This window comes from Gossypium hirsutum, chromosome D06 (assembly GCF_007990345.1).
Source record: "Gossypium hirsutum isolate 1008001.06 chromosome D06, Gossypium_hirsutum_v2.1, whole genome shotgun sequence".
Classification (NCBI taxonomy): Eukaryota; Viridiplantae; Streptophyta; class Magnoliopsida; order Malvales; family Malvaceae; genus Gossypium; species Gossypium hirsutum.
The window spans coordinates 66,556,960-66,575,028 of record NC_053442.1 but is presented as its reverse complement, the minus strand read 5'-3'; the positions used below and the strand labels follow the sequence as shown (position 1 = coordinate 66,575,028).

General features: G+C 32.9%; 1 protein-coding gene across 1 annotated transcript; it reads right to left on the bottom strand.

The window, feature by feature from the left end:
• Positions 1-8,181: 8,181 nt before the first annotated feature.
• Positions 8,182-9,516, bottom strand: LOC107963746 (caffeoylshikimate esterase). The gene has a single exon (XM_016900203.2). It carries the CDS (start codon positions 9,289-9,291, stop codon positions 8,329-8,331), a length of 963 nt encoding a protein of 320 aa, XP_016755692.2. The 5' UTR covers positions 9,292-9,516; the 3' UTR covers positions 8,182-8,328.
• Between the last annotated feature and the right edge of the window lie 8,553 nt (positions 9,517-18,069).

Here is an 18,069-nt window from a genome sequence, read left to right as displayed (position 1 = left end):
CTTGCCAAGGCCGAAACAAGGAAGAAAAATAAGGGGAACTTACCTAGGGCAAGTCGGCATTCATCTTTAGCTATAGGAGGTAAGCTTTGAATTTGTTGATTTGGATTTATAATATGCTAAGCTAAATTGTGGATGCACTCTTGGTAGTGTCAAGAAAGTTGAGATTTTTAATGGTGATTTGGGCTATATGCCGAATGACTAAGTCTTAGAATAGGGTAGAGATTTTGGAGGAGTAGTTTAGAGGCTCCTTGTACATTCGGTCAAAAGGGTGAGTTTATTGAGAATATTAATTTCTTCTTCTATGATTATTTTTCATAGCATGTTAAATGGTTCTAGATAGGGCCGAATGAGTTATGGAAGTTTTTATAAATATATGAAGTTCAAGGTGCAAATTTTAGTCTTGATGTTATGGATAATTCGGTTGAGATATGGGGAGAGGGAGTTGTCATTTAGGTTAAGATCAAAGGGATGAGCAATAGGCATTAAAAGGTGAAATGTGTGAAACTTAAGGTGTAAAAACCTATATGTAATTACATAGGAAATGTTAAAAAAAAAAAGAAGCTAACATGGTATATTTGGCCATGTAGAGTACATCCTAGAGATGTTATATTTAATTCCCTACAATCGACTAAATGGGTGATTAGTAAGGGTGATTGCCGAATATACTAACATACATATGCATGTGTAATTGGATTGTAAATATTTAGCAAGGCGGTTAAACTAGTTGATTTATTGATTAAGCTCAAGGAGCTAAAGGAGGAGAATCGAGCAAAGGCAAAGAAAAGATCATCGAGTAGCCGAGTTGGAACCGTCTTACCCAACACAAGTAAGTCATTAAGCATATAGTTGGTATTAATTCAAATGGTCATAACGTTTATGTAATGATGCTGAATGGAATGAATAAATATATATATGCATGTACGTATGTGATGATGAAAGTGTTGAATGAAAAGAAAAGAGGTGAGATGTATTGAGTTGTTGATCTCGGCACTAAATGTGCGGGTATAAACATTTATGACCATGAGATTGGCGCTAAGTGTGCGGGTTTAAATTGTGCAGCACTAAGTGTGCGAATTGACTATGTAGCACTAAGTGTGCGAGTCTGACTATGTAGCACTAAGTGTGCGAGTTTGACTATGTAGCACTAAGTGTGCTAGTTGACTATGTAGCACTAAGTGTGCGAGTTTGATTATGTAGCACTAAGTGTGCGAGTTGATTATATAGCACTGAGTGTGCGGACTTAATATATATTCTTGAATCATTATGGACACTAAGTGTGCGACACTATTGAGTCGATCACGGACAGCGGATCGGGTAAGTATCTTGAGTTCATGGCTAATAGGTGCTATGTTTATATTTGGAGTTGAGCTTGGTAAGTTGAACCTATGTGACAAATATACTTGAAGTCACGTACATAAGATTTATCATGGAATGGGTGAAAGGCCGTTTAGTTGTATGATTGTAACGAAAATAAAATGATTTATGAAAATGCCTCGAATATTCTATTGATGAGTATATGGAATGTGAATGCATGATTTGGTATGAGATTGAACCGATAGGTCGGAGGAACTATGGTATGGTTCGGTATGGATGGAGTAACTAGCCTCGTTCCATTTTGTTTCCTCTTGTGATAATGTTATTAATGGATGGTAGTGTATTGCTTATGACTTACTGAGTTATAAACTCACTCGGTGTTTCCTTGTCACCTATTCTAGGTCTCTTGGACTCGTCTCTTTTTGCGTGGTCGGGCCGTCATCGAAGTCATCACACCGGATAGCAAGTTTTGGTACTTTCTTCTTAGTTGGCTTAGGAGAACATTTCGGCATGTATAGACTATTATGTTGTGTTTGAACTTTGGTATGTAAACTTTTAGCCATGCAAAAATGGCATAAATGTCGGTTGGGTTTGGTTTTATAACGCTAGGTCGTAAGCCTTGGTAATTCGACTTTTCTTTTATGCCATATGTCATGGTTGATTATTTTGGTGTTAAAATTCATGATATGGCAATAGTGTAGTAGGGGGATGTTTGACAATGATTAGCCTTTGGCATGGCTAGTCATGATCATAATTTGTGATATGTATGATGAATTACTAGTTAGATCAAGGAGAAATCACGAAATGGGCATAGTTGCTTTCGTAACAGATGCTGGCAGCAGCAGTAACGTGAGATTGAAAAATCACTAAAAATAGTAGGAGTGGAATTAATTGATGAATAAATTATTTATTCGAAGCTCGATGAGTCTATATTTATATAGAAGTAACGAAAAGATCATATGGACAGTATGTTAAGAGATATTTAGGTTCTCGTGAGACAGGGCCAGAACGGTTTCTGGATTCCCTGTTCCGACTTTGGAAATTCATTATAAATTAACCAGAGATAATTAGGAGTCATGCCATATATGTACAGATTCCTCTCTGAGTCTAGTTTCTATATAAACAAACGACATCAGTATTGAAGCTCTGTGCAGGGAGATATCCAATTCGTAATGCGCAAGGGTCAGTGTAGTCGATCCCTGTAACATGGGAGACTTTGACTAATAAACTGTAAAAATTGGCCTGACCAAAAATTCTACAAAAATTCTACCATATAAGTATATGAGTCTAGTTCCAGGGAAAATTTACGGAATTGGATTTTGAGTTTCAGAACTCAAGATGTGATTTTTAAAGCGACTAGTACGCAGATTGACAGCTTGTCTGGAAAATGTTAATAAGTGGTTTGAACACCTCGTGTTCGACTCCGGCGACGGTCTCGGGTTCGGGGTGTTACAGATAAAGTCTTTGTCAGTGCCTTTTGGCAAGATATCTTTAAGAGGGTGGGTACCAGGGTCCAACTGTCCACAGCATATCACCTAGAAATAGATAGGCAAACGTAAGTAGTAAACAAGTGTCTTAAGGGGTACTTGAGATGTATGATAGGAGAAAAGCCTCAAGATTGGCAAAAATAGCTCTTTTTAGCCGAATGGTGGTACAACACCACCTTCCACTCAGCTATCCAAGTCACACTATAAGAAGTATTGTATGGGCAAACCCTTCCCTTATATATGCCTTACTTAGCTGGAAGATCCATGGTAGCTACTGTGGACAAAGAACTAAAACAAAGAGAGGCGGTGAGGAAACTGCTACAATTTCATTTGAAAAGATCCCAAGCTAAAATGAAGCAACAACCAGACAAGCACAGGACCAAAAGGAATTTTAAAGTTTGGGACTTTGTTTAATTAAAGCTCGAACCCTAAAGGCAACACACAGTGAGAAAGATCTTGAATCAGAAGCTGGCACCTAAATTTTTTAGGCCATTTCAGGTTGAAGGCAAAGTTGGGAAGGTGGCTTACAAACTCCAGCTCCCCCAAGGGTTTCGTGTACGTCCCACCTTCCACGTATCACAATTGAAGAAACATGTGGGTGCAACTCCTGTTCAAGCGCAGTTGCCAGTAATCGATGAGCAATGGACTTAGAAAAAGGAGCTTACTAGGTTCTTAGAAAGGAGGATGGTTAAATGGGGTAATGCTATTGTTACTAAGGTCTTGGTAGAATGGGCAAACTCATTTTCAGAAGATGCAACATGGGAGCCCCTGTTGAAACTCAATAAGAAATTCCCACACATTGATCCTTAAGGTCAATGATCCTTTCAAGCAAAGTGTATTTGTTGTTAGAGTATGCCCAAAGATCAATCATGATATGGTTGTAATAACATACTTGATTTATCATGTTTATTAATATAAGGCAGTACCGTTATTATTTCAGTTTCTTTTCTGTGTGTATAAATAAACTGTTTTAAAATAATGTCCTGAGAATAATATGATTATTCTTAAAAGGTCCTTAGTCAAGTATTATTATTGGCTAGGACAACAATAATGCATTAAGACTAACATGTAGTTGATTGATGATAAAGAGTTGTCATTGATATGGAGTGTCAAAATCAATGCATGAATATGTATGTTAGAGAACAACATATTGGACTGACCAGTTATGAGTATGTTTATTGGATTATTATGTAATTGTCACAACATTACTCATAGTGATTAGTATGTATATGATCCTCAGACTTGAGATCATCATTATCGCAACATAGTGAGTTGTATATTTTGATACAGTCAAACGTACACCGTAACTGGTTGTTCTATAAAGGCTGATGTTGGATATACCACGATCTATGTAGAGGGATATGGTTGATCAATATAGGATAAGTCCCTCCTACATAATGGGAGTAATATCTTAGGCCACTTGATTGAGTGAGGCTAGAAATGCATGGCCATGCTCAAATAAGCTGATATGATATGTCATACTTATTTGTATTCTATGACTTGTGTCCAACCCAGAGATAAAGGACTTAAGGATTAATGCATGAAAGGTTAATTGCAAAAGGTTATGTCGAATCATGATTTCTTGTAACTTAGGTAGCAATGATGCATTGCTAGATGCCACTCATTGTTTGTAACATTAGAATAGTTCTAGTATTACTGCTAATGTTACAAGAACCTACAAGGTCACACCCTATGGTTAAAATGAACGGAATAAAACATGGTTGGTATTGTGTTTGGTTGTCACATGAATTAAATTAATTGTAGAATTAATTTAATTGGGTAATCAAATATTGAACATATCATATGTACAATGTTGTTGTACACATAATGAGAACATAGTTCTATTACTATATGAATTTGGTTCGTATATAAATTCAAATAAATATAGTTTACCGAAATCATTATTATAATTAATGTAATTATAATTTTCGGTTTAAAACATTGTTATATTTATTTAATTTAAATAATAATTATTATGTTCGAATAAATATTTAATGAATTATGATTCATTATATATATACCAATTATAAGAGGGTTAGGTGTGCATGTTTAAAAAAAAACCCTAAAAATCCCATTTTTCCTTTGCTTAAAAAGTCTAGCAGCCGTCAGGCAAAGTTTTCTCTAAAAAATAGTTTTGGGGATTTCTTCGGTTCATTGTCAACTGGATGAATTACGTAGAGGTCGGAGTCACGAAAGGTTGCGGCTTGGTTCGATAGTAGATCAGAATACTCGTTGCCAAAGCGTCGCTGTCTACTCAGTTTAAAGATTCAGTAATTTTGAAAACTTTATTTCACCCCGATTAGTTCCTCGCACATGGATCCATGGTTTGGATTGCTGGATGTATTAATTATTGCTGCACCGTGGGGGTGCCGACGTTCCAACATTTGTCACAAGCTAAAATATCACCGCGACAAATTAATGCGTTTTGGGAGGAATTGTTTAATGAAACGATGCGCAAAAGGAACTATCTAAAAGAGGCATTTTGGTTTAATTAATGTTGTTTAATTTACCATTTATTTTAACCAACTTTTAAAGCTTTATTTCCTTTCAGTTTTCTTTCCTATAAACATGGTGTAAAGGACTATAGGTAGTTATGAAAAATCAAATAGAAATAATTCAGAATTCTCTCTCCTTTTGTACAAATTCTGTCTTTTTCCTCATAATTTTTCTTTATTGATGAGAGATATTATTATTATTTTTGTGGAAAATGTTTCCAATGTAATAATAATATTATTATATTTTAGATTTTTATGGGTGGTTTACGGCGGAGCACGTCAAGAAGGCACATAGGGACTTTGATCCTACTCAAATTGTAAAATATCTTGAAGTTATACATTTTTCTCTCTTTTAAAGATGAAAATTTTTCAATTTAATTTTTTTAAAATTCTAAAATAACAAGCATATATAAAAATAAATTTATATTTTGATCCCTTTAAAATTTTATAATTTAATTTTAACCCTCCAAAAATAAACTTCTATAGAATTTGGCCGCAAAGCAACCCCTTTGGTTTTTTATATTAATTTTTTTAAAATTTCAATTATAAAATTTATTTTTTATGAGTTTAAAAATGTAATAAATTTTAAGTTGGATCGATTTTAGTCTTTTATCTCAATAAATATGATTTTTGAAAGTTTTGAATTTTATAAATTTTAAATAATTTTTATTATACAAATTTGATTCTAATGTCAAAGTATTTCGAACTCAATTTCATTTATGGTTGATAGAAAAATCTACAAATTTAAATTTAAATTCAGATATTTTAAAACTTGAATCTGAAAAAATTTAAATTCAAAATTATTCAAACCCAATGTTAAGCGTAATTCATTTAAAACCTTAAATGAATATTAGCATAGTGTCCCCTAAGTGTTAAGCATTGGTTGCGTTGTGGGGAAATCATCTTACTTAATTAACCCAAAATAGAGTTTAGGGTTTATGATAAACTATGATTAACTTAGAAGAGGGAAACATGCAAATTAAGAGAGTCGAATATAAACTTCGGTTAATGTTAGAGTTGGGTCAAAATCCAACTGGATAAAAGATTATAATTAACCTAAATAGATTAAAAAAAATACTTTGACGGATAGGCAAAATAAGCATTGGGTTTTGAGGTTAGACTAATGTTGTTACAAATTTCTCACTAATATTTACTTTGCACCCATTAATGTCAAAGTTGGTAAAAAATATTCACGTGAATATCGTTTAACATAAAATTGGTACATTTTTGACAAATAATCTTCAAACAAATGTATTTTAAGAAAATAAAATAAAACAACAATAATATTGTAGGCTTCTCATATACCATATAGAAAGAAAAAAAAAATTGAGGGTGGCCTCGCCACCATTTTGTTCTAAAGACTTCTCTAAACACATTTGAATAATAGACAAAACATGCAATTCAAATAAGAATAGCAATTGACTAAGAAATTAAAAGAGTTCTAGTTGCCCAACTAATGAGGTGTGGAAACATTAATAACATTAAGTAATAAAATGTTTTGAACCATGCCAGTTTTCCCGTTGAAATTTCAAGCCGCGTCACCTCTTTAATTGTCAAATACAAAGTTGACTTTTTTCTAGAACTTTCTTCTTTATTGGATAAACTCAAATATCACTGCTCAATCTAATAAATCTCATTTTATTTCATATCTAAATTCAATTGCAATTTCATATTAAAACTAGTTTTAAATATCACTTGCTATACACATGCTATTACAAAATTTTAATATGATAAATTAATTTAATAACCTTATAGAATATAATATAATTTGATTATATTATATTAATATTTTAAATTTAAATTCAAATTCAAAATATAAATAAATATAATAAATTCAAATCTTAATATCCATAGAAAAATATTATCTTCCTTTATTTTAATTTTTATCTAAATTCACGCATGAATTATTTAAATAGGACTATATTTATAATATATATTACAATAAAAAAATTATTGATTAATTTGATGTTGAAATTGGTATTCTAACACTTGTTTGAGCAAAACTTCGAAGCAATATCATAAGGTAAAGATGGAAACCGAAATTATTTACACAGTTAAGATAATAATCTTACCTTTGTAGAGCCTTGCTTAATGAAGGAATTTATTGAACAACTTTCACAATACACCCAACGATTTAAGCCTTAACTATTTCAATATCCTTGCATATAAGTGAATAAACCTCTCCAATAAGACCTAAGATATTTTAACCGATGATAATATCTTCACATAATTTCTAATGAGTAGAATATCATCGACATATAGAACAAGAAATATCACATTTTCATCTTTAATACGTTTATAAACATAAGGTTCATCAATGTTTTGCTCAAACCCAAAAAATTTTGATCGATTAACTAAATCTTTGATTCCATGAGTGAGATGCTTGCTTAAGCCCATATATGAATCTAAGAAATTTACAAAATTTATATTTGTTTATTTTAGCTATATATATGGTGAGTTGCATCATATAAATGCTTTCTTCAATATAGTCATTCAAGAACGTTCTATTAACATCCATTTTTCAAATATTGTAATCGATAACTATTGCAATTAATAACAATATGTGGATTGACTTGACCATGACAACCAGAAAAAATATTTTTTTCGTAATCGATATTCTTTTTGAGTATATCCCTTCGCTACAAGTCCACAAGTTAACCTTATAAGTTTCTACTTTTCCATCCGTATTTCTTTTCTTTTTATAAATTCAGTTACATTATGTGAGTTTTAACTAGTCTAATAAGTCTACAAGTTCTCAAAGAATCAAAATTTTAAAGAATCCGTCTCATCTTTTATAATTATTTAAATAATACATACAATAAAATCGGTACATTATGCGAGTAAAACATTAATCTAAAATATAAGACAATATTTTAATTAAACAAATATTTTATAATTATATTAAATTTAGGCTAATTCAAATAGTTTTCTTTAATAAATAATTTTTTTATTATTTCTCCATCTTATTCAAACTTAGAATAATAGCAAGATAAGTATAAAAATTATATAAATAATAGGTCTGGCAAATTAATTTAGACCGGTCTGATCTGGTCTGCTCGCTCTCCCAACCACGCTAAAATCGTGCCAAAAACAAGATCCACATTGTCCTTGCCTTCACCGATCAACATATGATCCATTCCAGGAAAGATCTTCAATGTTTTGTCTTGACTGGAAGCTGATTCATACGCTAACCGAGCGGACCTACAATCACATACCTTATCATCTTCGCCGTGCACCATTAGCATCGGAACCTGTAGCTCCTGGCTGTGCCGTCTAATATACTTGCACACCCTCAGAAACTCCAAAGCAGTCGCCGCTGGTGGCTTTCCTGAGGCTCGTCGATTCGGGTTTTTTGCTGCCAGCCTTCTCTTCCATTCCTCCTTGTATGATTTGCTAGCAACGGGTTTTGCAGCCGCTACTGTCCATGTTGGTGCGAGGAATGCAACCACAGAAAGTAGCTTTTCTAAGGGCCATGCAGGCTTGAACTTGGCTGAGACGCCGCACATTGCACCATTCAAAATCAAACCATCCCATTCATTCTTTTGCTTCAAGCATATCAGAATAGAAACAGCACCTCCTAGTGATTCGCCATACAAAAATGCTGGCAACTTGCGATACTTTTGTTTTACAGAATCAAAGAAGTGAATGCAGTCCTGGATGACGTGTTTGATACTGGGGATATGGCCTGGAAATCCATCAGATAAACCGTGGCCTTGTAGATCAAGTGCACACACTAAGAATCCACATTTGGCAATGGCTACTGCAGTGAGCTCGGTTAGCCAGCCGCTATCGGATGCATAGCCATGAACCATTGCTACTACCCCTCTCAGATTGTGTGTTGAATTCAGTCGCCATGATTGAGTGAAGATTCTCATTTTTCGACTGTTCAACATAAAGCCCTCCTGATGGAGAGTCTGATGCTTCTGGTAGAACTCCTCTCTTGTGAGGTCTCCATATGGGCAGCTTTCATTAGCTTCGTGAATTGGGTGAATCATTTGGTTTAGACTGAAAAAGAAACAAGATGCCAATTAGACGGAAATAATTAAACCACAACCACAAGTTGCCTTGTCTGCATCTGCATGGCATTGGCAACTCCCCCATTTTTATAATACACCAACGTGAAACGTGGCCATACATAACTCAAAACTAGTCCGGCAAAGAAACCGTTGAGAGCAGCTGTATTAAATGGGTAGATAGACCATCATTAAAGGATTGCTTTAAATTAGTCATTGCACAAATCTCTTTCTCTCTAAAACGAATCTTCTACTAATGCATGGGTGATGTTTGTTTGTGGCCTAGTTTTTCATTTTCATTAATTTTCATTGATGGCACTTATTAGAAAATATATTTATATATTATTGATATTTTCATCCATTATCAGTTATAATATGCCTCCTTCATTGAGAGGATCGATGATGAAATCAAAGCATGTTCACAAGCATTTTGAGTAATAATACAAGTGAAGTCTTCGCAGTGATTCATATTTAGTGACATACTAAATATCCCCTCTATTTTGGCCTGTAACATCGATTAATGCTTAATTCACAAGTAAAAAAAAAAAGAAAAAAAAGAAAAGCTTAGCATGTACTAACTTTTTGGTATAATTAATGTCAAGTCTTTGACAGTAAAATGATTTGGATGTGTAAGTAGCTCAAATATAATTCGAGGGGATTTCAATATATAGTTTTCTTCCCTTTTAATTAACTAAGCTTTAAACAAGAGCATGAAGCGTCATACTTACTTGAAACAAAGGGAATTGCAGGAGTTGGTTGGTAAAATTTCAACCTCTGCAGCTACTTCTAGAGGGAGAACGTTAATCCTTCAGTTGGAGAGAAAACAGACATTTTACCTTTAAACTACCCCCCTTATTATATATAATTTCCTATACATTAAGCAAGTACCTCTCTGATCACAACCACATAGCTAGTACATCCCTTCTATTAGTCCCAGTGTATGCCGAATTGTTTTTGGGAGAAAATGGGCAGCCATTGCAAGCGCCATTATGATATTACAATGTCCAAGAGAACCAGGAAGCCATTGAATCTCCAAGAAGCTAATCGTCAAAGTCAAAATCATTCCTCTGAACGGGATATAATCCCTCTCAAAAGTATTGCTCATATTTTGGATCAAAGCTCCCCAAGAAAAGGTGAGCACGAAGGTGGTGATCGTAAAAGCTTGAAGCAACTCATCAAAGGGGACGAAAACGCAAACTCGAAGGAGATGATGGGCAGATCAGCAAAAAGTAGCACTTCTCTGACACTAGGTCACCACTTTACGGAAGAAGAGAAACAGCTTCAGCTGGTTACGAAGCACCAACATGATAATGGACTGAAGCTCAAAGAAATTATGAGTCGCTATGCCAAAGTTTTGAGACATTTGGTCAAAGTCAAGCGTGAGCCGCCTGCAGGGTCCAGGAAAAAACCTCTTCTCCGATTAAAAATGTAGCCTATAGGCCGACATGACTTTCCAGATATCAGTATGATCACCTAGACCACATAAATATGCGCATAGCTTAAGCAGTGTTGGCATATACACATTGTTCCTACTTTCTTTTATTGAATTCCTAAAGATCTTGGTCACTAATATATAATTAAGCAATTAATTATTTTTTATTTCGATATAATTCTCTTGATTTTTCATGTTTATTTTTTAAATTTATGAAATAATATTTTTATATATTTTTAAAAATATATTTACTATTTAAATGAGAATCAATCTAATTTATAATAAAAATCTATTGATTTTGAAAAATATTTAAGAGAATAAAATAACATTTAAAAGTAAATAAAACAAAAAGTGGAAACAACTTATAATAAAATATGAAAACAACCTATAATAAAATATGAAGTGATTAAATAAAATAATTTGCTATTCTTTTGGAATTTCTTTAAAAATATTTATTTGCTAATTAAATGATAATTAATCTAATTTATAATGAAAGCCAATTAATTTTAAGAGAATAAAATAACATTTTAAAATTAATTAAAATAAAAAAGTGGGAAGCAACCTATAATAAGATAAAATAATACAAAAATCATTACTTTTAATATTTTATTTTACAATATAATGGTAAACAACATCCACAATTACATAAATATTATTAGAATCAAATAATAGTAAAACTATCAAATATTAATTAATAATAACTAAACATATTAAATAATAATAAAAATCATACTTTTTTTTTGTGACAGAAAGAAACCTATTAAATAATGGTAAAATATATATATTTTTAATATTTCTTTAGATATTATTTTGAATGAAAATGTCTTGCTAATACATATATTTATGGTTTTAAATATTAATTTTAATTGGTATATAATTGTAGCACTAATTAAGTGATAATTAATCTAAAATAAAAATTATAAGTTAATATGGATCTAAAGTCCAATTAAGCGATAATAATGATTACATTGACAATGAAAACATTATAAATAAAATAATTATTATTTATATTAATAATTTGTTATGAACATAATTTTATATTCAAGATGGTCGATTGAGTCTTAGCTCAATTAGCATGGGCATTGTTGTCAATGCATTAGGACATGGGTCCGAGTGCGCTTAAGCGCATTATGATGCGATCCCAGTCGTATCATGTTACGACACAACTTGACGACATCGAGATTGGCCAAACTCGAGAGGCTCAAGTGCAAAATGAAGCTTTTAATTTTAGTTTGTTAATTTGGTTGTTGGAATAAGGACTTTAATTCATTTACTTTTGTGTCTTTAATTATGTTTTAGTTTTAACATCATTAATATGCATCTTTAATTAATGTCCTGCATTATTAATCTACATCTCTTAACTATGTCATGCATTATGTAACTCCCATGTTAGTTTAAGTCTGCATCATTAAATTAATTCATGCATTAAGTAATTTATTTGTTCATTTAGTTTACATTTTAAACCTTGCATTTAAGCATCTTAGTTGTTTAATATGTTTGAGTTTGTTTATATAAGTATGTTATTTAATTGGTTGTTACATTTTAATGCTTAAATTAAAGTGTGTTTATTTTCATTTTAAATAAGGTAATTTAAGTTGCATGTTCAATTAATTTGTGTGCATGAGTGTTATTAAATATGTTGTGTTTATTAGTATTTTAAGTTACTATTTAATCTTAAATATCTATTTTGCAGGTGACTTTTCATATGATTAAAGACTCTTCAAAGCGGGACAGTTTCAAAGCTTTTAAAAGAACATTAAGGAGGCTGTTTAATGGACCAAAAGAGACTCTTCAAGTATGAACGTTTTTAGAGTCTTAAGTCTTCATCATAGTGCCATTTAAGAGGATGTTACACAAGCTTTTATCATGTGGTTACAAGGGAGCTTAAGGGACATCAATCAAAGACATTAAGGATGTTTACAGTCTTCATTAAGGAGAATTGGCATGGCTTTTCAACTACATCAGGTTCCAATGAAGAGACGTGACTAATTGGCTTCCTTACATGAGTTTAATATGAAATTAAAGCTTGTAATAACTTTATTTAATTACTGAAGTTGAAAGGTCACAAATAGACATTTGAACAGTCATAATAATGCCTATAAATAGTTTGTAAGAAGGTATTGTTTCAGGTTAGATAACTTTTGAATTTTGATCAAATTTTATGAACTTTGTGTTCTTGAGTAAGTTTATCTACTCTACAAAATTTGTACAAGTCTCGTTGACTTATCTAGCGTGCTAGTGGCATCTCCCGACTTGTTTTTGAACTTATCATTGTAACCCGGTGTGGCGTTCAACAACCTTCTATTTTGCAAAACCACCTTAGACGATATAGGAATCGGGGTGACACTTTTTAGTGTTGAATCATTTCTGAAGTTTGAGTTCGATTATCCATCCCCACCATTTATCTTAAAACTTGTCTATCTTTATTTTATCCTTAAACCGAGCCATCAAACACACCACCTCCTTTTGTTTCTATCCTAAGCCAAACCTACCAACACTATAACTACTCATCTAAACTCTTTGAAAGCTTCCGCAACCCTTAACCTAAATCACCCGTTTTCGACAACTCTAACTACTCCTCGTCGACGATCGAGCAAACATTGTGAAATGACTCGACTCAAATTGGGCCGGTTCACATCACATTATCCTCCTATTTATGTGTTGGAGAGGGGTTATGGGTAGTTCATAAACTTTGTAAGGAACTTTTGAAGCCATATTTCTTTTTTTGTTTCCTCAAAAGTAACCACATATTCGACTTTCATAGTAGAGTCAGCAATACAGCTCTGTTTGACACTTCTCCATACTCTGGATCTGCCGTCTAAGACAAAGACACAACCTGATGCGGATTTCCTTTTTCATGTGTTCCTTTTCTTTTGTTGTCTTAGGACAATCCTCCAAAGAAAGATAAATCCCGATACAGAATGTTGAGTTCCCTTCTTTGTATCGGCCATGACATAACATTTTAATATCTTACCTAGGTATGAAGCTTGTAATAATGTTATCACCATGTTCTCTTAATCTCTTAGGATTTGAATACCTAGAACAAAGTCAACTCTCCTAAGTCATTCATGCTAAACTATTAAGTTAACCACAATTTAATTAATGACAATGTATTTGCATCATTTCCAATTAGTATAATGTTATCGACAATGAGAAAGACCACATTTTCATCCTCAATACATTTATAAACACAAGGTTCATCTACATTTTGCTCAAATCTAAAAGTTTTGATCACTTTATCAAATTTTTTATTCTATGAATGGGATGCTTGCTTAAGTCTAAATATGGATTTAAGTAGTTTATAAACTTTTAGCTCGTTTCCTTTATCTATATATTTAGTAAGTTACATCACGTCGATGCTCTATTCAAGATAGTCATTCAAGAATGTTGTCTTGACATCCATTTGCTAGATCTCATAACTGAGTGCTGCCACAATGGATAAAAATATGCAGATTGACTTGAGCATGCCAACCAAAGACAAGGTTTCTTCGTAATTGATACATTCTTTCTAAGTATAACACTGTTCTACAAGTTTAAACTTCTAAATTTTCACTTTTCCATCCGCATTTCTTTTTTTCTTATAGATCCACTTACATCCTATAGGTTTAATATCTCGATCAGGCTAGAGATGTTACAATTAATATTATTTTTTAAAATTTAATATTAGATAGGGTTTGGTTATAATTTATGCTACCAAACACGATATAGAGACACTCTATCTACTCAAAACGTATAAAAAAATTAAATTTTCTTGTAACTACAAAATGATGTAATTATTTATAATAACTAGAGTTTCATCTAATTACTTGGGTGTGTCCAAATGTCATGAGACACAAAGAGTGTCTCATGGAGGTCAGGTGATTAAATGAGGCTCATTCCACTTATTTGGACTGGCTCAATTCGTAGAACATGTTGAGAGGCCTATCTACTTGAAGCCTTAGTGGCCTAGTGAAACACTTAGGAAAATTAAGGTTGTCATGGTAGATATGGAAACTAATCTTAAAAGATTTGTAATCTTAGGGGATCATGTAAATCTCTTAAGAATCTCAATTGTAGATTGGCTTTGATCTCGACCATCAATGTAAAGTAAATTGTACTATTGGATCTAGGGGAGCTCAACTATAAATAAATGCCTTCCCCCTCATTTGTATCCATCCCATTATTGCTTCATACTTGAGTAATAGAATACTTTGAGATTATTTACTCAAACACTTTGTGAGCATTGGTTTCTTGTATTTTTTTTGTTCTCTCGTTGCTTCTTTGTCCTTAAGTTGCTTCCACTCTATTTTCAGTGCCTTAGAGAATTTCTATCAAGAATTCTCACTTTATGGGAGTTAATTTGACTTAAGTGGATTTGAAAAAAATAAATTCGCCTAAAGTTGCACAGATTGTAAGGCTAAAGTTCTAACCTCGTGATAGTTGGTATCCAAGCTAAGATTCGAAGGTGTCGGTCGAGATGACAAAAAAAAGTAGAAGATTAAATTAAGCCAATGGGGACCCATGAGAGGGCTAAGAAAGTTAGGCGATCGAGGGGCATGCTGTAGTATTTTGAAAGTAGAGTACTCAATCTCAAGGAATCCAAGAGAGATGTGAGGGAGACACTCAAAGTAGTTGAGGGACGCACCGATGAGCTAAACTCAATAATGGGGCAACTCAGGGAATTTGTGTTGGTGTCTGTCAATTCCAATTTGAAGGTGATGCAAGGGTTTCTCAATTCCACTATGGATAAGTTGAAAGTAAGAGATGATACTCTTGAGGCCACGATGACGACCTTGAAGAAACAGGTTGAGGAGCTTAAGAAGGAGCTCATCGTCTATAAAGTTACTTTGGGTAATGGGATGTTGGCTTCGGAACTAAAGATAAATATTCCCAAACTAAAAGAGTTTAAAAGGAAGAGGTCTACAAGGGATGTTGACAACTCTCTCGGGAGGATGGAACAATACTTCTTTACAATGAGAATTGAGAATGATGCCACTATGGTAAACAATACTCCAATTTATTTTACTAATGTCACTCTGTTATAGTGGCATCATAGGTTCACGAATGAGAGACGAGGTAGTACTACTATTGAGACTTAGGTGGTATTTCAGAATGAATTTAGAAAGAAATTTCACCCACAATATGCCAAGAAGAAGGGTCGAGCTAAGTTGCATCGACTTATGCAACAAAGAACTATTCAAGAGTATTATAAGAGTATACCCAAATACCAATCATGAGATGATTGTAATTACATACTTATTTTACCTTGTTGTTAATATAAGGCATTGTCATTATTATTTCAGTTTATTTTTAAAACTGATTAATAATAGAGTCATGAGAATAATATGATTATTCTTAAAAAGTCCTTAATCAAGTATTATTATAGGTTTGGATAGTAAGAATGCATTGAGATTAATGTGTAATTGATTGATGAAAAAGTGTTGTCATTGACATAGGGATGTCAAAATCTATACATGAGATGTGTTAGAAAACAACATATTGAACTGATCCACTGTGAGTATGTTTCTTAGATTATTATGTAAGAGTCACAACATTACTCATATTGATAAGTATGTACATGATCCTTAGACTTGAGATCATCATTGTCCTAACATCATGAGTCATATATTTTGATGTAGTCAAACGTCTACCGTAGCAGGTTGTACTATAAAGATTGATGTTGGATATACCATAATCCATGTAATGGGATATGATTGATTAAGATAAAATTTGTCCCTCCTACATAATCGGAGTAATATCTTGGGCTACTTGATGGAGTGAGACTAGAAATACATGGTCATGCTCAAATAAGTTTATATGAGATATAACATTTATTTGTTTATTGTAGTCTACTTAGAATATCAAGAAATATGAGATTGGGCTACAAGTATGACTATTCCATGACTTGTGTCCAATCTAGATATAAATGATAAAAGGAAAAAAATTATCACAGAAACGTTATGTCAAATCACGACTTCTTGTAACTTATGTAGCAATGAATTGCTAAATGCCACTCATTGCTTGTAACATTAGAAATGTTCTAGTATTACTACTAATGTTATAAGAGCCTATAGGGTCACACCCTATGGTTAAAGCCAACAGACTTTACGCAAAATACAATGGGTGTATACCATCCTACATACATCAATGGTGGATAGTATCACCTGGCGGACACGATTTGCAACTATTTTCCTAGACTTAACATTCTTTTCGAAAGAATATAAAATTTTAATACCTTCCATTATTTTCTCTAGGAGTAAAATAGAATTATTCTATTTTTATTATAGATAATTAATAAAAGTAATAAGATCTCTGACGATGTATGGAAAGAAGTAAGAAATTTTCAAAAAGGTTTAACAACCAATATTTTTTAAATTCTCTCTAAAAAGTTGAAAGAGTTTTGCTGCCTGTGCTTGATTGGGTGGACTATGTAGCGGCCGAGACGATTCTGTAGTGACTTGAAATCGACATTCTAAAGGAAATTAGATTGAAAATGTATATTTTTTAACCATGTTTCAACCCAATTCGTTCCTCATACTTGGATCTTTGGTTGATGATCGCTGAAATAATTTTTTCGTTGCGTCACAGGACGTACTGGTGATCCAACAAGTATGTTTGGGATTTCACTAAGTTGTTATTCCAAATCCCTTATTTGAGTTAGAATGAGGCATTCTATTAGTTCAAGGATGGGTTGAAGCCTTGAGCGAAACAAGAATTGGGTGACTAGGGGCCAATAACTTACCAAAGCTATAACCAAGGTAGAATCTTTTGTCGAGGTAATGGGAAACCACCTAATGGTAAGAGAAAACCCAACAGTCATCTAAAGGACAATGAGAATGAAAAGAAGCCAATATAATACTTTTTATGTAATGATCTACATAGGGTGCAGTACTACCCACAGTGATCCATGTTATCTGTGACTAGCAAAAAAGACAAGGCGGAGCATGATGAGGAAAATGTATTAAGTTTTGGATCAATAATACTCAATTCTACTAAAGCGAAAAAGATCGTAAGCAGAAAAGGTTGATGTTTGTGGACATCAACATTGCAGGCCGAATGAGGAGTGCTCTTGTGGATACAAGGGCATCTAATTTGTTTATATCGAAGAAAGTTGTGAGTAAACTTGGCCTCTCAGTTATCAAATCGACTAAGAGAATTATGATGGTTAATTCCAAATAGGTCCCAATTGTGTGGGAGTAACACAAAGAGTTGAGTTATAGATCGGGGAGTGGAAAGACAAGGAAGATTTCAATGTAATTCATTTAGATGATTACAACTTCATACTTGTCTTGAATTTCCTTAACCAAATTAATACTCTTCTAGTTCATTTTACCAATTACATGTATATA

Excerpts from the sequence above, each read along its gene's own strand:
- LOC107963746 (XM_016900203.2), bottom strand. The coding sequence starts at position 9,291 with ATGATTCACCCAATTCACGAAGCTAATGAAAGCTGCCCATATGGAGAC.